The 24,878-nt window shown below is 43.3% G+C and overlaps 1 protein-coding gene across 1 annotated transcript in view; it reads right to left on the bottom strand.

Moving 5' to 3' along the window:
- Positions 1–24,878, bottom strand: part of LOC144807657 (zinc finger CCCH-type antiviral protein 1-like) — a 189,438-nt gene that overhangs the window by 75,584 nt on the left and 88,976 nt on the right. The window contains exons 4-5 of the mRNA XM_078673287.1: positions 18,975–19,251; positions 3,619–4,905 (exon numbers count right to left, since the gene is read on the bottom strand). Coding sequence (XP_078529413.1) covers positions 3,619–4,905; positions 18,975–19,251 — 1,564 coding nt within the window. The remainder of the gene's footprint in view (positions 1–3,618; positions 4,906–18,974; positions 19,252–24,878) is intronic.

Genomic DNA, 24,878 nt, shown 5'->3' with positions numbered 1-24,878 from the left:
CTTGCACGAAGGAGAAGGGGAACTGCTCTTCTATACTAGTTAAGCAGCTGAAACAAACAGAGGACTAATGTCTCTATTCCACCTATTTGGCGGACATGTCTGATTAGTCTCTTTCAGGGACGGACATCTTGGATTAGTCATTTCTTCTTTATTTGATCACTCGTTTAGAATTTAACACTCTAGACTAAGCACAACTTCTGATCACTTGGCTCAGTTAGGTATCTACACCCTCCTTTGTAAGAAAGAATGCCTGCCTATTATTGTACCACAATACTTTGAACTATATTCTGAACATGCGTAATCCACAGAATGATACCTCATATATGGAAAGATGCCTATGATTGCAGTTCACTCCTAGCTTTACTCTGAACATGGTGATGTACAGTCTGCCACACCATATCGGATAGAACGTTTGCCTAGTTTTGCAGTATTCTACCTATACCTGTATTTTGATCATTTTTAAGGCACAGATTGCTACCTCATACACCTTTTTACCGCAGCATTGTTCCTCGACCGGTATTTCGAACTTTTGTAATGCAATGCTACCTCATTTACCCTGGTTTGCTAACTATTGTCACTTCTGATATCTATGATGGTGACACTACCTCACATATATATATCTGGTTGATCGCTAGTACCACTGTTGTACACTATAACCTATAAAATTGTAACCTATTCTATTTATATGTTACTCTGCACACTCTTACATTTAGGATACGATCACTAGTACTATTCCTACATCGTGTAACCTATTGTTTGTTTTTGTTTTCCCTGCACATTTATGCCACTATAGTGCATTCTCCAACTCTCACCTAAACCAACATCGCAACATGGATCCCCCCTACCCCCCCCCATTCTCAGTCCCCACTACCCTCTCACCTCCTCTCTTAGTATAACTTCCCCTCCCCACAACAGGACCACTCCCAATCCCATTTCCCCTCCTACCCTCAGCCCCCATTACGCCACACACCCCATACACCCCTCACCCACCTCCCCTCCCATCTTATCCCCCACCCATCCGGCGGTCTTACTCACCCAACACGCCACACTCCCTGCTCGTAGACGCAGCAATTGCCCTCGTCCCTCTCGTTGCCCCGGCAACACCTCACACAACTACACCTGCCCGCCCAACGGGTCCTCCACCCTACCGTCGTACTCTCTCACTCAACCTTGATTATTTTTAGGAATTGTCTGATTGTTCACATGTTGGACTTTGTAGCCATTTATTTGTAATATTTTACACACAGGTTGTCTTTGCTTCCACTTATTTGTACCATTTATACCATGTAACCTATTGATGTAACTGTCTGACTATGCTCCCCCATGTACTCTTTGTAAAGCGCTCTGATATCCGCAAGGATCTTGTCCGCGCTATATAAAACTTTCGAAATAAATAAAAAAATCCTGTGGCCAGGGACGTGTGGACAAGGGTAGATGTTAAAGACATGTCCTGAGTCAAAGAAATGTGCTTTGCAAACCTATCCCACTCTAGAAGATGCACTGTTAATTCACCAATGAGCTCTGATTGGCCGAGGTCTGCTTGGAGTGATTTCACATCCTCAGTATGCATTTTGGGGTGTCTCCCATCACCATGGATTCTGTATTTCAAGAGATCAATTGCTACAACTTCTGGAAATAAGGGGGTCCTTTTTTATCAGAATATCAGCGCATTTTGTACTTAAGAAAATCTCTGCAGAAGAAAGGATATGACAGGGGCCAGACTTTATGTAGTTGGTGTTACTGAAGGAGAAGGAGGTTGATGGCCAATATTTGTTAGAGCTTACCTAAATAAATCTCAGAAACTGTGAATGAACAGTTGCTACAAGCGACACCATGAGACTTGCCGCCTATGAGAGGATTCTGCCAGACAGGAAATTTGTGATATCATTGCCCAATCCACCAGAGATAACTGCATTTTGCAGAGAGAGGACTCTGCAAATTGTCGCGCCATCTCCCTGTGAAATAGTTCCTCAATGATTGCCACTTGGTGGGTTTCTGACTGGTGGGAAAAATGCGCATATTATTTACAAAGGGGCTACCCACCTCCCTCAAAACCTCCAGTGGCATCTTCACCAAGTCTTTTCAATTAGGAGACCAATCGATGCAACCCTTAGCAATGAACAAGACATCTATGAAATTAAATAAAATATTCTGCAAAAGTGATAATGTCCCATCACAGACTGCTTGAGCACGCCTATACTAAGACTATGGGAAGGACCTGAACCTGATGCCATAGCCATCAGGGGGATAGGTGATTTATTCTGTGTTGCTTGGGTGTTCGAACCTGCGCGCTAATCTGGTACATAACGCAATAAATGAGCCAGCATTGCGATGTATATATTTCATATCACATAACTATATGAAAGGAATACTACATACAACTCAGTGTTTGAAAAGTCTTCAAAAATGAATCATGCCAATACATTTTATTGTATTGTATTGTGAATTTATGGAAGACCGTGCATTGCAGAACCCCATTATAGAGACCACTGTGTTCCCAGACCTAGCCACATTGCTTCATAAGACCTATGATTACTCTATAAAGTGTCCATTTAACACCAGGTTTCATTTTAGAGAGAGGTCTTAAGCCTCAAACATGCCGGGGGGGTCAATGCAGCCTGGGTGGAGAACATGCAAAGTGCACATGAATGTTTGCCACGCCTGAGATGGCCCGCCAAACATTCATGTACACTTTGAGTGGGCAAACCACTCCTCCCCCGGCACCTGCTCTGTAAGCAGAGCAGCCCCGTCCTGCACCAGGTAATGGAAAACTAAAATGATGGTTTACGCTAACGAGTACCTTAACTGTACCAGTGCTCACTGGTTCTCTGTACCTGCACTTCACAATGTACTCCTTTTGCATCCCAGAAACTCTCCTTGAAAAAGGAAAACACCAGATCTCATGTCGATAGAGTCAGTCAATGTCATAGATTTCACCGTTGGCACTGTAGATACAAAGGTGTGGCCAACACCTCTGAAAGTAACCAACGGTGCTAGTTGAGGTTGGCAGGGGGGAGGGATACCACACAGTAAGACATCCAAGTGGGATAAGTATTCTAGTGGAAAGACAGCTGCCACAAGGGGCAAGTGCCCTTTCTTTTCCCAAACTGCAAATAAGTGACTGTGCATCCCAGACTTCCCTGTACGCACAACCCATGATAAGGCAAACGTACAAGAACATTTCTGGCCTTAGTTGCTCATCTAAAAAATGGCGAGTGCAAATAGCCTTGGAAATAAATTGCGATATAGCAATCAAAATTTAATCAGTGACAAGGAAACTTCAGAATTGCAGACAGGGAAAGTCAGGCAGGGGATGATTATAATCTGGAACACAGCATGTGCCATCATCGTGTTTTTACTGCATGTATCTATACATTTCAACTGTTACCCCTGGTTTTTGCGGCTGCAACTTCCTGTTTTCTGGCACTCACAATTTGGAATAGTTTGCCCAATTGCAGCATACATTCTCAAACTGACACTGATGTTTTGTGAACATAGAACATTATCAATCTGCTGATAATAAGTAGGTCATTTTGCAGCACTGTTTTTGTGCTATTTTCTGGGTGCAATTTGCTTTAGTGCGGTCCTCAAAGGCTGAAATAAAGGCATTATTCTTACCTTTTGGTGCAGGCGCCTGTGGAGTATCATCAAATAAATCAAATGAATCCCATTCATTTCGGTGTTCTGGAGCTCTCGGTGAATATTCTTTAACTGGTACAAATGACAGCTGACCATTTGTTCTGGAAACAGGAGTGTGGGGAGCGGGAGAAGGATGCACAGGTGATTTATAGGGGTGTGGAGTCTGAGGTGGAGACACAGTCACAGGGTTTGTGCGGTCAGCATAACTTTTGTTATTAATGGAGCTCAGAGTAGGAGGACCACTCACAGTAGGAGTAACTGATCCCAGGCTTTCTGTAGGCATTGTAGGGGTAGGAGTTGAAGTATGCAACAGTGTGTTGGTGTCCAGAGAGCTGGTACGAGGTGATGGTACTGGTTTCTTTGTGCACATCGGTAGAGAAGGCATCTCTCTATCGACTGATGTCTTCATAGGTGGTTTGCTGCGGTCTGGCATGTTGATGCCAGAGGATGTAGTAAGATCATTGATGTCCTTTGCCTTAGGAGGGGAAGTATCTACAGATGTTGGCATACATGATTTGTTTGTTGGTTGAGTACCGGTCTTTGCCATTACCCCAGGCAATGAAACGTTGTTTGTATTAAGGGGAGATGGTAAGGTCACTGGTATGTGAATGTCTCCTTTGTTCGCTGGATCAGCCCTGATGCTGGCTGTTGCCAAAGGATCCACTTTGACCGTGGTAGTAACTTGAGGAGGTAAGATGGCTGACAACCGTGCATCATGTTTGGCTGAAAGCGGGATCCCAGTACCAAATGTTATCGCCGGATTTGATGCATCTGTTGTAGTAACGGCAAACAGTGGTTTCACTGGAATTAGTGGCTTCTTTATTTCTTTGCAAGGGCGTTCTCTTGAAGATTCTCTTGTGGCGGTTTTATACCCTTTCATATATAGAGCCAGTAATTTTTCTACATCTGGATCCATAAAACGAGGCGCTGCTGTAGGGATTTCTGTGTTGGATTTAGTGGGAGATGCAAGTGCTGTTTGGGCATCTGAATTGTTCGTTGGCTGCGTCTTCGGAAGAAACGCTGTAGAAGGGTACGTTGTTACCGTGTTAGTAGGGTGAGGAAGTGGACTAGCCGACTTTGGTCGGCAAGGTATTCCTCTCTGATTTCTAGAAGATGGTGCTGAACTCTTATACTGTGCCCGGCTCACACTGGATTCAGAAGAGGTGCGCTCCAGCACATCTTGAACTTCAGACCCATCAGTGTCTGGCGTCTGAGGTCGAGAATCTCTTCTTTCATTGTTTCTGTCACCACGGGAGCGTGGGTGATCTGGGAGAAAATAAACAAGAAAATTAGGAGAAAAGAAAAAGAAACAACAATAAGACAAAACGTCTGAGTGAAAGGAAAGAAGAGAGAATCCAGCCACCTTTCTTGTCATTCAATGGCTGTACAGATCTTCACTGCATTTAGGCAAGGTCGGGACTATACAGACACCGCTTAACACATCATACATATACATACAGACAGAAAGGGAGAGACAAAGGAGAGGGGATGGGGAGACACAGCAGTCTGTGAAATGAGAGGAATGGATATAGGAACAAAAGAGTGGAACTCTGATGAAAATAATTAGGAGATAGCTTCAGGCGTGGAGGGCACTAAAAACATAAGGGGAAGAGTTGGCAGTAAGAAATATGAGAGGAAGAATGGAAGAAATTAGGATATGGAAACGACAATGAGAGGAGCACACCCGATTTCTGCATTATGGGGGTAAAGATAGGGGCAGGGGCAAAGAATGAGGAAATGAAGTCAAAAGATCTACTTGATGCAGAATGGACAAATAGTGACAAAGAACCAAAAGACGTCCACAGACTGACTCACTATAAAATTGGTTCTGCTGCCGAAACATGTAGCACCCCTTTCGGTCCCACACATTTTTGGTTTGACCACTAATTTCCATATATACAGTATAATAGAGAGGGTGCATGCAAAGTTGCAACAGAGAAGATTTTTAGAAGGAAACTAAAGTGAAACGAGCCTCATTATGGCTCTGAAGCAGCAGGAACCAGCCTAACCTATTCCAAAGCCAGCAATTCAATTTCTTTGCACGTCAGCCCCATGTGAAATATTGCCTTCAGGCAGCTTTGGCAAAAAGAAAGGCTGCTTGGTTAAAATAGTAATGCTAAATTTAAACATGGCGAAGGTGATAGGCCAATGCTTGTTTTGCATCGCCATAACCTTTGCAAAACTTTATTTGTGGGTAAACAGTCCGGCCCATGCCAATATAATAAAAAACTTTGGCTAAAAGCAGAAATAGTTTCTTTTGGTCTAAAAAACCACACACTGCCATAGTAGTCCCTGGCAATGAAGGAAACTATTTTGTGTGTATATGTGTTCCTTGTGATAGGGAAGATGCTGCCACTCACAGTGAAGTTAGCAAATTGCTGAAGGTGCCTGCACTAATGCTCCATGCTATATGCTGCAAAAATTAAATGTGAACGACACAATGACAGACCAACAGGCGAAGAGGGCTGGCTGAAAGCCCAAATAATTAAGGTTTTTATGCATTTAATTTTAGTAAATTGAAAAGGTCTTGGTTTACGTTAGACCCTAAACTGAAAAGATTTACTTACTTATAATCATATGCTATCAAGCACGATTGCAAAATATACTGGCTAGTTATGGTTATATTCGGATATAATATTGATAGAGCGCATACAGCACTCTAATTGTAAGGGTGCATCATATTCATGATTTAAACGTACCTGCATATGTTTTAGTATCACCATGTATTATGCTTTAAATGCATTTACTCTACATGTTAACCAAGAAATGTAATATGTCGATTACACAGACTTTGCACATACTAGAAGACACCATTATTTTGTATCTACAGGTGTAGGGAGACATTATATTCATATTCATATAATTGTGCGTTAAAGTTGCGTGCAGTCTAGGCCCCAAGCTGCAGGGTGTTTACAGTTTCGCTTCTTCAGCTACTGTAGAATTAATTAAATGTATCTTTGTTCGTGCTAGAACAGTATGTTTTCATCCCATTGAAGGTAGAAGGAATGCATCCTCATTATTTTAGTTTAAGGAGATAACTGGAATGTCTTTGAAGAGTCTGAGAAGTGAGCAGGGAGTATATCGTCTGTGCCTGGTCTATCTACACTCCAAGGTCAAAGAAACAAAGAATTCAATGAAGAAATCATGGAAAACTACCAGCGTATTAAAGAAGTGAAATGATTGGTCACGTGATACATTGAGGAGGGGGCTGAATTTATCCTTTTTGTATTGTGCACAGGGACAGAACAGCAGACTTCTAGATTTTTGGAGAAGAAGGAGCATCTTAAGAACAAGCTCCATAGCCTTAAGCTAATTGACCCATTTGATGTGAGTACTTCAAAGGAAGTCTACACGTGCTGACACCTTTGGGAACTGAAATAAAGAGAGCCAACTAGAAGCATCATTCATGAGAGTAGTGTAGGGAAAGATATTTCATGCTTTCTTTCCTAATGAAAATGGATTTGGACTCCACATCTATCTTGGGTTGTGTATTAATCCTGGAGTTTATAGTTGTGTGCCTCTTTTGCTAAACCAATTTTATGCGCAGATTTGGCTCTGTATTAATTTTCCTGTACCTATATTCATTGATTTTGAGGTGTGTCTATATCCAATTATTTTTGGCCTTATAATAAAAATCCATAAATGGAATTCGGAGTTTGTGGTCTTTACAGCATGACTACATTGTAAGTATAATTTTGATGTGCTTCTTCCCCTCGACATCTTTTAGTAGGCAGAAAAAAGACCATCGTTGCTGAACTTGGATGGTAAGGCAAGGCTCAAGTTTGGCGTTACCAATATCAATAGTGTCCTTTTGTTGGCAAAGTACCTACTCTTAGATCTACCACATTTTTATATCTACGTTAGTATACCTTCAGCTCCTGGTAAATTACATTTCACCAAAAACTGAATCAAAATGCTTAGTGAATTCGAGTAGGAATCACAAAAATAATTTAAAACGTTAGGGATTCACAAAACAAAACTTTCATTGTTCAGTGTTCATTTAACCACTAACTAGATTATTTTTTGGCATTGGAAAATCAGACATTGTAGCATAGGTGCACTAAGACTATTTCTTTCTTCACATGGAATTTACGTTTGTGTGTTGGAATTACCTTTCTTTAATACACCTGCATTCCCCTTAAATATGGTAGTGTCTGAGGCACTGTGAAATCCAATCTGCACACCTATTCCAGTATACCTGTATCACATTGCCAATGGTCATTATACCTCTTATCCCCTAGGAAAACCCTTGTGGCTTCCACAGATTTGACACTTTAAGAGTGGATAATCTACTGCAGTGGCAGAATTCCCTTCGTCGAAAATTGATTACTTCCTGTTCTACAAAATCAGGCCTTGGGAATACTGCCAAATTAATATTTTGGGGATCAGAAGTGAAAATGTAATACATAAAATATATCAGGTCCTTACAATCTTTCCAGAATATGGAGTAAACATTTCAGTCTAAGGCAGTGACTAATGAGGTTTAATGCCACTGGTTGGAACATAAAAATTATGTTTGCCAACGAGCATCAGATATGAAGACATGGATTGTTAAATGTAAGACTTCTGTCTTAATTATCTGAGGACACTAATGGCAACGTTTTGATCAGCTGTATTTTTTAATGTAATTTTAATTAGCATTATGATAACAGACATGTTTCTTAGGATACAATAAGCATATACTCGTTACACAATAATTGTTTCTGAGTGCCAGTAATAATTGTACAGTTTCAATATTGTCTTTTGTCATTAGAACTAATCAATACTTATACATAAGTACACAACTGGTTGTAGAGTCATAATATCGAGTTTAAAATGTCGACACACAAATATTGAGTTTTAACTATTGTGATACAGAAATAGCGTCAGGAAGAATATCGTGGTCAAGAATATCGACTTGCAGGTAAGAAATATTGTTTTTGGAAATATCGAAGTTGTTAATATCGTTTGCAAATATATAGTTGTTTAAAATATCGATGTTTTAATTAGTGTTATGTATTTTAGTATGTTTTTTTAAAAGTATGTGATCTATTTTTTTGTAGGAGAATTTGTTTTGTTTTTAATATATGTGTTAAATGTTTAGTAGTTAGTAAGTGTATCTTAATTCAATTTTGCAATTTTAAGTTCTGTAGCAGGTTGTTCATAGGGAAATAGGTTGGGAAGTAATTTAATTATAATACATTATTTATAGTTTGTTATTTATTAGTATTTGTTTAACTTAGATTTTATAGTGTTAACTGTGGGAATTAATTTATTATTAATTATTAATTAACCCCTTGGCAGCAGCGGTAATTCTGCCACCGTGCTGGGTGGGTAGGGGGTGAGCGCGGCGCCGCGATGCTCGTGATGGAACCACGCTGTCATGAGTCACGGACGAGCTGTGCTCATGACGGCATGGTTCCATCACAACTCCGCCCACTCACTAATTCGCCCGCACAGGCGGGGAATCAGTGCCGCGTGGGCGGAGCGGCCTCAGCATGACGGAACCACACCGTCATAAGCACACGCCACCCGTGGCTCTAGACGGCGTGGTGCCGTCATGCGCAGGGAAGGGGTTAATTGGCTGTTAATTATTATTAATGAATTAATTGGCAATTATGTTAATTGTGTCTTTTTTTTAGGAGAGGGTTGTGGGTATATAGGGGAATAGGGTGGGAAGTAATTGAATTATAATAAATGTATACATATTTTTAATGTATTCATATTTATTTAATTAATATGTTATAGTGTTAATTGTGGGAGTTATTTTATTATTCAATATTTATTAATTGGTTGTTCATTATCAATTTATAAATTTTTTATTAATATTGTAACTTGTGTCATTTTTTTAGGAGTGGGTGGTGCGGTTTATAGGAGAATAGGGTGGGAAGTAATTTATTTATAATTATGGAGGTACATCTTTTAAAAAATGTCTATGTGGGTTGTGAACTGTGTGGGGTTATAGGGTAGGAAATGAAAAATATTACATTTATGTAATAAATAAAGTTTTGTTTATAAAAAATTTCTATTAAAAATAGTTTTCTGTTTTTAAATTATTTTTGAATTTTGAATCTTTCTAGGTATTTGTTATATCTATTAACATTCTTATCTGTTTCTATTTTTTGTAGTATTTAAAACTTTCATATATGTTTTATTTTTTGTTTTTTAACCCCTTCCATGCTGCCGTCGGCCATTGGCCGACGGCAGCACTACCTCGCTGGTGCTGCCGTCGGCCGATGGCCGACACGGCCCCGCTTGTTTTGCGGAAGTGCGGCACTTCCGCAAAATCGGCGGCGCAGCCGAGGGGTTAAAATCTTTTGTGTTGTTGTTGTTTAATTTGTTTGTTTTTAAATTTGAACTGACTCCAGTGGAAATATACATTTTGAGCCCTCTTCTATCCAACACTTTCCCTACTGTTGCACTCACTGGAGTGGGAATTGTAATTTTTACCGGTCTGCTATCCAACACTTTTCCTACTGTTGCACTCACTGGAGTGGGGAATAGTAATTCCTACCCATCTGCTATCCATCACTTTCCCTACTGTTGCGCCCACTGTAGTGGGAATAGTAATGTTTACCCCTCCGCTATCCATCATTTTCTTTACTATTGTACTTACTGGAGTGGGAATATTAAGTTTTACCCCTGCGCTATCCAAACCTTTCCCCACATATGCAAAATAAACAATTGATGGACGGAATGCTGGACAATGTAAACATTCACCCCCCAGTCACAATGATCTGGGTTAAATCCATCATTCTTTTGCTCACCACACCACCCTTTTGTATATGTCGCCCTAAGTGGGATGGGTATGCCCAGACGTGGGTTCCGTGCTCACTACACCACTGGATTCAAGCTAGCCTGGCTGATGAAGGGTGATGCGCTGAAACTGGTCACAGGATGCTTGTTTCCAGTTCAAGGAGGACCTGGCTTGCCAGCTCAGGCTGGACTGTTCTCACAATGCACAGGGTCAAGACTGATTTGCATTTGGCTGGGTTCAACCTGGGGTGGTGTGGTGAGCAAAATAATGATGGATTTAACCCAGATCCTTGTGACTGGGGTAAGTGTTTGCATTGTCCAGCATTTTGTCCATCAATTGGTTCTTTTGCATATGTCGCCCTAAGTGGGAAAGGTATGCCCAGACGTGGGTCCCGTGCTCACTACTTCACTGGATTCAAGCTAGCCTGGCTGATGAAGGGTGATGTCCTGAAACAGGTCCCAGGATGCTTGTTTCCCATCAAAGGAGGACTTGGCTTGGCAGTTCGGGCTGGACTGTTCCCACAAGGAACAGGGTCAAGACTGATTTGCATATGGCTGGGTCCAACCTGGGGTGGTGTGGTGAGCAAAAGAATGATGGATTTAACCCAGATCCTTGTGACTGGGGGTGAATATTTACATTGTTAAGCATTCCGTCCATCAAATGTTTCTTTTGGATTGTATGTGAGCAGTCATGCTCGGGGTCTTGTCTAGCATGATTCCAACCGACTTCATCCAGTTGATGATTGTCACAACTGCAGTGGAGAGCATCCAGGTGAGTGATCCAATCTTGGATTGGTGGGGTATTGTCTTGTGGAGAATTAGGAGGAATTCAGTCATCTGGAGGATGAGTTTTAGTTGACTGATAGCCAGGAATGTACTTCTTTTAGGGGTTTCTTCAGATGGAGAACATCTCTGAATGAGGAGATGATCCAGTAATAGTAAAGGTTATATGCAAGGTTAGCATGTGGCAGGATCTCACCCAGGGCTCCACATAGAGGTTAAAAAGAGTGGGTGATAAAATTGATCCCGGGGGATCTCAAAGGTTTATGAGGGATGGGTTTGACAGTGTGTCTTTCAGTTTTATTGGCTGCAATCGTTTGCTGAGGTATGACGCTATCTAGTTTAACACTGTACTACCAATACCCATGTGTGATTTTAGCATTTTTATGAGATGTTTTATGGTTGTCCATGTTAAAAGCTGAGGAGAGGTCTAGGAGCATTACAGGGCATGAGTCCAGTGCGCTTCACTGCTGTACAATTAACCTTCTTGCTGAGCTGCGCAAGTTAAATAGGCACGGACTATAATTGGAAATCATTTTGGAAAAACTGGCTGGGCAGCAGCCATGGCAAGCAGACCAGCGAATGCCTAAACAAATGATTACTATCTGATGTCAAGGCGGGTGGGAGGGGTGTGAATAGCAAATGCAGAATCTAGGCTTGTACATCACAATAACGGCATCATACCAGTCACCCATCCACCTTGACATTGGAACCTTACTGTTTTAGTTTTCTCCCTTGTTTCGCAACTTGTGCTTAATTTGAGCTGGTGGTTTCCGGTGCTTGGCACCAGCATTTAATTGTCAACATTAGCACTTATGACAGCTACCACTCAGTGGCGCTGTATGTGCAATTAAAAGATGAGCAGAACAGCAGCTGTTTATGAATTCAATATATATTAAAAAAACAAATACCAGGCGCCAAAGCCATTCTTATAGCTTTTGGGCCATTAAACAATCTAAAATGTCACTTGTAGCAGTGTGATAGTTACCAGTTGTGTAGGCACTATCGCTGACAGTGCTAGCAGTGGTAATGGGTTGTGCAAGCTCTGGTGACAAGGGCCTTTGCACTTATATGTCACAGGACCAACGAAAATAAGCATCCGCCCATTAAACTGTTTACAATAATAGGTTTTATATACCTCTTCTCTGTGAAAGCAAGTTACAAGTATTATGCGGGTGCTCTGATGAACGTAACATTCTGATATCTTATAGTCCACTGTTGGGAAATGGGTTACTGGTTCAGGGGGTAAAGCCCTACTCAAGCATCCAACACCTTCCTTGTCAGGGTGAGGTACAAGCAAACCCCAAATTAACCTGTGCTCAACTCTCTGATAGCTAGGCACAGATCAGTCAGGCTAATCTTAGAGACAATGTGTAAAGTATTTGTGCAACACTTCAAACAGTACAAAACTGAAAACAAGCACCCAAAAAGGATCCCAAATCAACATTGCTGTAATGAGAGCTACTTATTTTCAATAAAATTTCTTGAGAGTGACTAATATTATTAATGTTTTAATGGAGATCACATCAGACAAGATTACATTAGTGGCCACCATATGCAAGGTTACTACCTGTGATCATTTCAGTGCAGCAGGCATGGTTGCTAGTAGTAATGTAATGAAGGCTTTGGCCATATGGAAGGCCTCTAAGTTTGTGATACATAACATCCAAAGCTGCAATGCATCTGGGACTAAGGTAGTAGCATTTGTAAAAAGTCTCCTCAATGCCACATAATATATCAATCAAACATCAGCTTTACTGATTTAGGACATCCAGCCATTTTTCTTCAACTATCACCTTAAGAGTTCCAAAAACAATCACATTTTCATCTCAAATATATAATTTCAATTTCGGTATACATATATTAACTCCACCAAACAAAAGCTTCTAATTTAATAAACTGGGCTGCACATAGGAAAGCTACTCACAGATTGCTGGTGTGCTACCAGTAGCTCATAAGTTACTCATAAGATAAGTCTAAATTAGAAAGATTCTCTGGCCACTAGTTGTCTTCTGGCAGATCTAGTAGATTTAAGGTGCTTGGAAAGTGTTCTTTCCAGTGGCGGACGGTGCAGGTAAGCACGGTGGGCTGGGCGGGGGCAGGGTGAGGGAGTGACATACAACGGGATGGGGAAAATAAATAAATAAAAACACTTAGCTTGCATCGCCGACTCAGTGGTTTTATTTATTTATTTTATTTTCCCTGTTCCTTCATTTGTCACTTCTACCTCTTCCACCCCCGCCTAACCGCACTTACCTGCACGGGCCGCCACTGGTTTATTCATGATTTTAAGACCACATTAAAGAACGTTACGCAATCTTTTCTGATTCCAATGTTTTCAAGAAAATTATCAACAAAGTGACTGGATAAACCAGGCACAGCATGGCTAGATGTCGAGCAGAAGTCAGCTTCCAATCCAGCCAGCACCAACAATGATGATTGTCTCTTACTCTTGCAAAGAACTAAGGGGGTGATTAGGATAGCGAAAAGACCGCCACTGCAGGGCCGGTGGTGGCAATCGCCGGCCCTGCGTTGGCGGTCCTCCGCCCATCAAACATATTTTTTCAACCGCCAGATTACGATGGCGGTGGGTATTGCTACCGACGGAAAGTCCGTCCGACGCTTTTCCACCCGGCAGGCAATCGTCACAATTGCCTGCCGGGTAGAGCAGCAGCTAATATGGTGGCGGTGTCTAGCAGGCACCGCCAGCCATATTAGGATGTGCATTGACAAAGGCCTTTCCATGGCGGCGATACCACCAGTTGCACAGTGAAGCAGAGGCTTACTCCTACTTTCTGGGGGAATATGACTGAGCCATTACTTTAGCTTATTTTAATGTAAATATCACAACCAATGTTTTATATAATGCGTGTTTGATTTTTAGGAGATGAAGAATCCATTGGGGAGTATATTATATTAAAAAAGAGAATAAAAAATGAAAACAAATAAAGATAACTATGATGGGAGTCAACTATAAAAGTAATGATGCTGAAATCAAGCACTCAAGTTCATGTGGTTCCAATACACCGTACTATCTCAACTATGAGTTGGAAAAAAAAAAGAACTGCAGAAGTATTAAACATCCTACCTTGAGGGTATCTTTTCTTGGGTATAAATATGAGCATTTACTATACAGTGATTATTTCCTGATACTGTTAGGAAAGTTAGTTTAGCATTGAGCTTTGTTCATTGACAGTAAAAACACAAGAGATTGTTGCTGATGCTCTGTTCATGGAAATGCACTTTCGAGCCCTGGAGACCTATTGCTAGGTTACATTACATTAGTCATAGGTTTGACGCTCCCTTGGCAATGCAACGTACTGTTGATCACGGCAAAGTGTTTCATAAGAAGCAATAATTTAGTCAGCGAGACAGGTTCTCAGATCAGTGTGCTCCAGCTACTCGATCCATGAAATTAAATCATGGTTCCAGCTAGAGATACAGGGAGATGGTTCATGCAAGTTCTTGAATCTCAATTTAAAGGGAGGCAAAAAATCAGCAGGAGACTACATGGAGCCATGCAGATAAGTATTTGGTAATCAACAGAGATTCATTTATTCTGACATGTAGATGTCACATATAGGGGCCGATTCCGATCTCGTTCGGAAAGCAAACCAAATGACTGGTTCGGAATCCTTTCTGTACAACTCGGTCACTAGAGTCCGACCGAACAAGTATGATACATTGGAATGCATCCGGATACAATTCAGTCGGGCTCCATTTGCCTTCAATGGGAGCCTGTGTACCAAACGCGTACACAAGCACCCATTGACAAAAGGGGTGGTTGGGGATAATTGTGCACCTTGTGGCGGACACCCCCTGGTGCTTTACACATTTGCATGGTTGGAAAGGGGGGTTTCATGGGCACCCCCACAGATCCAATTTGAAGGGCCCCGGGTGAAGGGGGGCCTGCTCCAGGCCCCTAAAGACAGATTCTGGCCACCTTTTTGGCAAACCAAATCAGAAAGGCTGTCCTAATCGTTCATGTACTTGCTCGCTCAGAAACCAAGTCCATAAAGATGTACGAATCGGCTCCGGAAAGGCTGATAGCTCCGAATGCCTTTCGAAACCGATTCGGTCAGCGCTGAGGGTTTCCAGGCATCGTACTTGGTCGTTCGGAACTGTGAACAATTCGGTCAGAAAGAAGGGCTTCGGATCGGTTTAGGCAAATCCAAATCAGATTCGGAGCCCTTCCGACCGAGATCGGAATCGACCCCATAGTGTTTCTGGATGGCCATCAAAAAATGAAACCTAAGTGGATGGGGCTAAATCCTTACAGCAAGGTAAAACCGGAGACAGGTGAGAGCATGACGGGAGGACGGGTCAGATTCCCTTGCAGCCAGGCACAGGGGTCAATAGTATTATTGGCATGCTCTCAATCTAGGGCATTCACTGTACAATAATTGCATTCTGGAATTTGTTATCCTTGGTTAATTTCCAAGAAATTGGAACCGGGCAATGATTTGTGTGAGCTAGGACCATTAGAACTAGGTTTATCATTGATGCAGCGTGATGAAAATGAATGGCTAACTCAGCATCATATCAGTATGTTTATTTAGTTTTGTAATGTGCAAGCAGAGCGCAGAAAAGATTTTTGGTTATGAAAGTAGAAAGCAAGGACTTGTCGAGGTCAGGAAAGACCTTGAACCGCATGGAAAATAATGCAAGTGTTAGGGAAGAGTTAATTAAAGATTTGATTTCACAACTGAGGGCCCGATTCCGATCCCGCTCTGAAGCACTCCTGGCGGCATCCATCAGGAGAGAGTACGAGTTGTACGCGTGAATACCGGGTGACTCGTACAGCTGTACGAGCAAGCAAGTACGATGCAAAAATCACCTCGCGCCCCGAGCAACTTGTAGTCGTTAGCAAGCCCCTCCGGATGACTCCGCCATGGCCGACGCGCACAGCGCAACGGGCAGACCCCCAAGCCGTATTTAGTCAGAGCCTCAGACTTGAAAAATCTCTGTGAAGCGGACTTCGGGGTTCCGTAGCAGGCCCCCCTTCACCTGGGGCCCTATGACTCTATCACCGGGGGGGTCACAAGGATCACCCCTACATATGCATGCACAGTGCGGGCGGGACCGAGGCGTCCCCGCGACAGGGGGTGCCCTTGTCTGAGACATGTGGTTTTTATCTATGGTAGCCTATGTACGCAACGTACACCAGGCTCCCATAGACTTCAATGGGGCTCAGAGTGACCTGCGTCCATCAGTGCCCAAGTTGCTCGGAGAACTCTACTGGTGCGAGTCGGCCGTAGGGCTTTCTCAGCGAGATCGGAATCGGGCCCAGAGTGTTTAATACCAAAAGCAGGCTTGGGTGAAAGTGAGTTAAAGATTTTAAGTAGTGCTCAATGCATACACAGTGGTTTTGATTAGTACTGACAACTTCGTCCTTTGGACCTATTTATTTTTCCCCTACCCCATTGTTTTTCCTATCCATTTGAGACTGCCCCTTTATCCTTCCCATTAAAATGAAGCACATAGCAAGGTAGTTGGAAAAGCTTTCTCTCTCAGCTTTATATCTGCTGGTGCCGAAGATGAACGTAGGCAGGCGACTCAAGGCACATTGTAAATTTGGCGCCACAAACATTTGACACAGACTGTTTTTCCAGTAACAGAAGAAATTAATTACAAGTGTTTAGAAACATTTAGATTGAGGTTGCAATCATGGACACCCAAAATATTTTTCTAGCTGTTTTCTTTAGTCAATTTCAGTTATTGTTGCAATAAAAATAATTTAGTTGAATGTGTATTGGAAACAACGGAAAACACAGTACCTCAAATTTTTGTGGTGTGGAAATGTATACATTCAGCAACCACTGATATTAATAATGTGTGAAACATTGGGAAAAATTCACTACAACTCACAAAAATAAACAAAGAAAACAAAAAAACTACTTATAAATGCTCAAAATTATCATTTTCAAAGAAATGGGAGTTAAACTAGGTTGGTAAATTTACAAAGGAATATATTACATTTAAAAATGAATAAAAGAGTGAAGGTTCCTTTTTATTACAGCCTTTGTGTCTCCAAAGCACCTTCATACAATGAAAACCTACCTAGTTGGCATCTTTGCAAGTTGTTTCACAAAGCAGGTGGCAACTGGCAATAGATCCAGAACACAAGGTTTTCCTATATCTTTGGGCTATAACTACAAAGCATTTTTACACTCAGAAATGTAGGGTTTTTGCGATTCTGTAAGAATCACAATTAGGAAATCACAATTCTAGATTTTTGTACATGTGGTCCCTTGCTAGATGTTAAATGTCTGGACACACCACTTTTTCTCTCAGGCCAGTATTATCAACCTCTTACTATCTATAACACTATTATAAAGGAAGAACTTTGAGGCTTTTAGGCGGGTAAACTCGGGATCCACAGCGCCAATCCACACACCTGATACATCGTTGTAATCCTCAGGGTGTGCAGATGGACATAGGCTATATAAAGTTAAAAAATACGTTATATAAAAAAATTAACATTATAAAAAAAGTAGTCCCCTCGAAGTAGCGCCGGCCGCGACCTGCGTGCTGACGTCAGGAGCGCGGGGAGGTGCGGCGTCCAGGAGCGCGAGCAGGAGCGGCGGACATGGCGCGGGGGAGGAGCGGTGACGAGCGGCGGACATGGCGCGGGGGAGGAGGTGAGGAGCAGCGGACCGGCGGGAGGAGCGGTGACCAGCGGCGAGGAGCGGTGAAATGAGGAGCGGCGGCTAAGGTAAGGCTCCGGGGGACAATGTCGGGCAGGTGGGGTTTGGGGCAGGCGGGGGACGGGGACTTGCACCAAAACAGGAGGAGGAGCGGTGAACTGAGGAGCGGCGGCTGAGGTAAGGCTCCGGGGGACAATATCGGGCAGGCGGGGGTCGGGGCTGGCGGGGGATGGGGACTTACACCAAAACAGAAGGATAGAATTTAGATCGGCTGAGATAAGGTTCCGGGGGACAATGTCGGGCCAGGCGGGGGTCGGGGCAGGCGGGGGATGGGGAGTTACAACAAAACAGAAGGGTACAATTTACATCGGCTGAGGAAAGGCTCCAGGGGACAATGTCGGGGCAGGCGGGGGTCGGGGCAGGCGGGGGACGGGGACTTACAGCATCTGCCATGGAGATTCATGCAGAGCGCCTCAACACTGGGCCTTTGTGACATCCGGGGGAAATGTCGGGGCAGGCGGGGGTCGGGGCAGGCGGGGGACGGAGCGGCCGGGGGCCCGGGCTGCTGGGCAATGTTGGAGCAGGCGGGGGTCATGTCGGGGCAGGCGGGGGTCGGGGAAGCCTGATTGCTCCCAGACAAGGTCGGGACGGGCTGCTAGTGTATTAATAATGGGTCCTAGGTCTCAGAGGTCACTGCACCTATCCCCAAAGCCCTGACTGCTAATGAAGCTAATTTTTGAAAACTTTATCAGGCAAATAAGGCACAGCATGTCCACTTAAGAAGGACGCTGAGACTATCCATGAAAAGAGAGAGACAAGCTTGCCAACGCATAGGCTACTTGCACCATGGAACCAATGAATTAGTATAAGGAAGTGTATTGAAACGGAACTTGCCCCGAGAGCTCTCACTTATCGAGTTGCTAACCAAAGCAGTAACTCTCAAAACATGATAACATATTCATACTAAAAATGAAAAGAGCTTAAACTTTGATACCTTGCAATTTTCACATTTTAAGACTTAAATAAATTAAATATAATTTTGTTTGATCTAGCCTCTCGGCTTCCTCACAATGTATTTGTTATAGCGAATGACTTTTTAGAAGCTAGCCAGAACAGATATAAGTTGATGTCAAAAGATATTTGTTAAAAATGATACGGTTTCTTCACTGATACCTTTGTTTCCCTTTGGCCGCTCATCCTTCCAAGGTTCCTTTCGTGCCTCGTTGCACTGGTGGATGCGCAGGATCTGGATATTGTTGGTCATCTCTTTGCTGAGCCCTCGTACTTTCATCACCTCAATGGTAATGTCGTCCAGCAAGTTGTGCGATCGATTGCACTTGAAGTAGCGACACTGTCCCTTGACAAAGTGTTGGCAGACGTGCAGCCTGCGGCATTCCTCTCCCTTGGGGCAGGGTGTGCCATTCTTGCCACCCTTGTAATCATAACATACCTTGATTGGAGGAAAACAAATATATACAGTTTTGGAAAAGTTATAAAATTGGTTTTGTGCTTTGGCTAGGCAGAGTTAAAAAACTAAAAACTAGGAAGTGATATTTTCTACAGTTTACCCATTTCTGTAATTTTTTTTTTTTAATTAGAATTTTTTTAATGTTTTATAAGTATGAATACCCTTTAAAGAGTGGGGGAGGAATACTTAGAAGATTGGAGGAACTATCGAGAATAGGGGAATGTGAGTCCATGTTTGTTGGCCAGGGCAAAAGGTGGCAAGGATGAAAAGGGGATTCGGAATCAAAGGGGTAAGGGCATTTTGATAAGCAAGCATCATATGTTGTTATGATGGTGCATGCATATTAAGGGGATCATGAGGAGCATTACACAACAAACAGAAGGCATAAAAGAGATTGATACAGTTGTCTGTATGGTTTATTTGATGTTGGGATTTAAAAGTAGTAGCGAAGTGTTAGATGACTTCCACCTGGAGAGTGGTGCAGTGATTTAGGGCATGATTCTGAACATTGCAGTCTTTAATATGTTTGTTAGTGTGGCAGAGGGAATTACGTCTCCACTAACAACTCTTCTAAGCCCACTTATTAAACTACCAATACACAAAACGCATTATAAAATGTACTACTTATTAAATAATCACCAAATAATGAATAACTGAATTCCTCACAAAATAGTCAAACAATAAACTGAAAAAACAACAAGCAATAATGGATCAACAAAAAATTTCAACATGATATTTACAGGCAGAACTTTCTTCTGAGGCTAAAACGAAAATGTAAAGTTCAGATGTTTAAAAACAGAAATGCAGCGGAAGAAGTGATGAGCTATACAGTAACTTCACCTACTCAAACATGGGCAATGAAAATATGTCTCACCTTCAAAAGATTATTGCTGATCTATTCGCTTTGCCATGCTTGTTTGCACTGGCTCTCCCTCGCAATTTGGCCATAATTATGATGCCGTCAGATAATCGTCTGATCAACATCGTTGCGGGAAAGGGACCCACCAACAAGGAGTCGGAGGTCCCACCGGTCTAATTAAGATGTGACCGCAAGAGAAGCAGTCGAAAACATACGCATTACAGTTGCGGAATGTGCTGGCAGTCAGAAAAGGGCCGCAGCACAACCCGCAATGGTAAAGAGTATGCTTACAAACATCCATGCACCTTGTGGCAGGCACCAACTTAGGCCAGCCCCACAATGCTTTGATGTTCGGGGGAGACTGCGGAGGGACGGGGCCCTGCTAGGGGCACTCAAAGTCCATATACGACAGCCTTTCAATGACGTTCGGACCTCCATTGAAAGGCTGCCCTAAAGCGAAATCGTAAACTCTACGGCGGCGCTAGAGCAGGCACAGCCCTATTGTAGGAGATTACTATCCAACCAATGGAGTCATTGGTCGGTCCCTCCGCATGCTGCCTCCGACGGCTGAGCATCTTAATGCAGCATGCGGAGGCAGCACTAGATGTCAATCTAAATGTCGATCAGACCGCAACTGACAAGCCTTCGGTTGCGGTCCGACCGACATCATAACGAGGGCCATTATTTTTTAATTTACCATTCTAAAATGGCCAACAGACAGATCATGGGTCGGGGTGTCTTTTGGAGAAAAAAAACCTAACAAGGACTGAGATAGGGGATCTGTTTGAGAATATGGGGCCAGATGTGTGAAGCTTTTGTGACTCTTAAATGGTTTGCAACTGCGAAAAGGAAAGTATGAAATGTATCAAACTGGTTTTCACTTCAATTTGCAAAAATAACAATTCGAAATTAACCTTATCGGCTTACTATTTTTGCGAATTGAAATAGCAATTGCCTATTTTTTGAAAAATGTTTATTGTTTCATATCATTAGCAAGTCGTAACACATGTATACACGGCATGTTGATAGCGTTTTTAAAAACAGTACAATACAGTTCTACAAATTTGCATAGTAGTTCTGTCCCTTCAATTGTCCGACACTTCCCTCTCATTCCCCCTCATCCCCACAACCCATCAGTCCTCATTTTCATCCGAGCCATCACTTTCATTGAGTGCAGGTGGATCACAGACACCTCCTCTATAGTCATTCCAAGCTCCCCAAATCTTAGACCACTTCCGGGGGCACCCCCTATTAACAAACACTGCTCGTTCAGTTATCATGGCCTCATCCATGTTATTGCTCCAAGCTGATAGGGAGGGCACCTCTGCTGCGCCCCATTTCTGTGCTATGTTTCTCTTGGCAATCATGATCCCAAATGTAACCCAAGTCTGCCCATGGCGTGTTAGGTCATTGGGTTCCCACACATTTAGCAAACATCTACGTGGATCAGGCATTAGTGAAACTCCTTGTACCTGCGACATAGTGCGCATCACCTGGATCCAATATGGCATTAGTTTGGGGCAGTCCCACATTGTGTGGTAAAACGTCCCATCATTTCCACATCGCCGAAGACAAAAGGGGTGGTCTATTCAATGCATCTTGTGTAACACTATTCTAGTGTAATATGAACGATGTAGAATTTTTAATTGTACGAGTCTAAGGCGCGAGGGTATTCCTGCCTCCCTCGGAGATGCCAATGCCTCCTGCCACTCAGACTCATCCATGTCCCCCACGTCTTGTATCCATTTGGTTTTAAGCGGGCCCGTGGGATCGGGTAGATTATTTACTAATTTCCGATACGTGAAAGACGTAGCCTTCTTTTGTATAAATTCCATTAACAGTCTATCCTCTAAAGGCGATGCCTCCGGGACATCTGAACCAGAGGGAATCGCTGACATTAGGGCATGTCCGATCTGTATATATCTGTAGTGTTCAGAGGGTGCCTTCTAGTACAACTGCTGGAGACAGTCAAACGACATCACCTCCCCTCCCCGCCACAGGTCACCCACCGTAGATATACCTATTTCATCCCAATGAGTAAAGCCCTTACTGTTTCTGAGCCATCCTAGTTGTTTGTTGTCCCACAACGAAGTGAGTTGTGTCAAAACCCCCCTCCACCCTAGTTTTGCCTGTGCAGCGTGCCATAATATCAGTGTGTGTCTTAGCGGGCCAAACATTGTTAACGCTAGGTTTTTATCAAAAAGTGGGGAGAGCATGGTGTTGTTGCCAAGTTGCGCCCTGTCTGCCTTATATGCAGGATCGGAGTGTGGGATATGTAGCCAATGGTTGATTACCTTAAGTTGTGCTTCCCAATAATAGAGCTGTATATCGGGGAGTGCTTTTTCACCGTCAAACCACCCGCTCACCAGTTTGGCCTGCGCTATTCGTGGCGGCTTGTTACCGCACAGTAAATTAGAGACTTGCGCGTTAATACGCTTGAAATAGTGCGGTTGTACCTGGTATGGTGTGTTTTCGAGGACATAAAGAAAGCGAGGCAATGCCATCATCTTAAAGAGTGCTGCTTTTCCCAGCAATGTGAGCGGAAGCGTTTCCCAGTGTCGCACATCCCTTTTAAGCCTGTCTAGTGGGGGCTGTAGGTTTTTAGTGTAGAATAGCGTGGCATCGGCCGTAACATAAATCCCCAAATATTTAAACAAGCTGTCGGATACCTTAAGCGGGCAGTCATCAGGGAGGCGTGGCGGAGGGCCATGCAACACATAAAGTATAGATTTTGACCAATTAATGGTGTATCCCGAGGCCACTCCGTATTTTCTACATACATCTAGCAGGGACAGTATATAGCGCCCTGGGTTGGTCAAATAAAGCAGTAGGTCATCCGCGTATAGGGACACACGGTCTTCCCAGTCATCCGTCCATTTAAGGCCCCTGATTGTAGGTTCCCACCGGAGCCATGCCGCCAGAGGTTCCAGGACTAATGCGAAAAGTAACGGTGATAGTGGGCAGCCCTGACGGGTGCCACGTGCCAAGGGGAAGTCATACGAAATGTGACCATTTGCCGTCACATGTGCCATTGGCTTGGTATACAAAAGTCTTACCCATGAAATAAATTTGGGACCAAATCCGAAGTGCTTCAACACCGCAAATAAGAATGGCCACTTAACCATATCAAACGCCATATGGGCATCAAGGGAGAGTATCACTGCCGGTTCCTCCACGAACTCCGCCCTAGCCAGTACCCCATGCAGTCTCCTTAAATTAAGTGCCGTGTTTCTGCCTGGCATGAAGCAAGACTTTTAGCTTCTGCATTCATTAGGGAGATGGGCCGGTATGAGCAGCATTTCTCCGCAGGTTTACTGGGTTTTAGTATTGCTACGATTGTGGCTGTGCGTTGGTCTGGTGGCAGTTCACCCTGTTCCAAACTATCAAGAAACATATTTAGCATGTGAGGTGCCAGGTGATCAGCTGCGCTTTTATATAGTTCAACTGGGATTCCGTTTGGACCTACGGCCTTGCCCGATTGTAAAGCCCCCAATGCCCCTGTTAGTTCATCTAATGTCAGATCATTTTCTAATTCGGCTGTTGCTTCCAACGTTAATTTTGGCATACTTAGATCTTGGATATACGTCAGTGCTTCGTCTTCGGAGATGTCCGAATCAGAAGAGTAAACCGTTTGAAAGTGATGCGCCAGCATATCTACTATCACCTGTGGGTCAGTCTCTACCTCTCCAGTCTCAGTGCCCAACCGCGTTATCCATCTGTCACTTTTTTATTTTTTATTTTTATCCAGCCAGGCTAGTAACTTCCCCGCCTTGTCACCCACTTCGTATATCTTATGACGTGTGTTTTGTATTTGGTGCGTAGATAGTGTGTTGAGACATTCTTTATGTTGGAGCTGTCGGTGCCTTAGTTCGGCCGCCGACTCAGGGGTAGGGTTTTGTGCGTGGGAGTCTTCCGCTGCGTAGAGAGCAGATTCCAAGCTGTCCAGCTCTGCCTGAGCTTCCTTTTTATGAGTTGCTATAGAAGAAATGGCTCTCCCTCGCAGCACTGTCTTAAAGGCCTCCCAAATAGTGACTGAAGATGCCACCATACCCACATTTTCGGTAAAATATTGAACAATCCCTTTCTTAAGCTCCTTTCTAATATGAGGTATACGTAGCCAGGGCGAATTGGATACATCCTGCGGCGTGTATGTTGGTGAAATGTGTATTGTAGTCGGAGAGGGGATTGGTCGGAGACGCCCTGAGGTCTGATCTCTATGGTTTCAATATTCTGAAGGCACCCCAGGGAGCCTAAAAAATAGTCTATTCTAGTGAGGCTATTGTGGACACCTGAATGGTACATGTATTGTCGTTCCGTAGGGTGATTTCGCCTCCACAAATCTATTAATCCCACTACTTCCAGAAAGTTCTGCAGGCGGGACCCACCAGAAGTTCCCATCCTCCCCGGGAATCTGTCAATGGTGTCGTGTAATGTCGCGTTGAAGTCTCCACCTATGAGGAGTTCCCCTTCGGGAAGATTAAGTAAAAAGGTACTGAGATCTGGGAGAACTACAGAATGCAATGCCGGGGGTACATAGACAGAAACAATATTAAGGGGGCGACCCTCCCACTGCGTACTGATTGCTGCAAATCTCCCCTGGGCATCTATTTTGGTAGCAAGCACTCTCAGTGGAAACTGCTTTTTCAGTAATATACCCACCCCACGTGAGCCAGATGTAAATTCGGAGTGAACAATCATTTTATATCCCCCTCTATCCATTGCTCTACTGGCCGTACCCGTGAGGTGTGTT

The sequence above is a fragment of the Lissotriton helveticus genome, chromosome 1_1, assembly GCF_964261635.1.
Source record: "Lissotriton helveticus chromosome 1_1, aLisHel1.1, whole genome shotgun sequence".
Lineage (NCBI taxonomy): Eukaryota > Metazoa > Chordata > Amphibia > Caudata > Salamandridae > Lissotriton > Lissotriton helveticus.
This window is presented reverse-complemented; position numbering and strand designations above follow the sequence as displayed.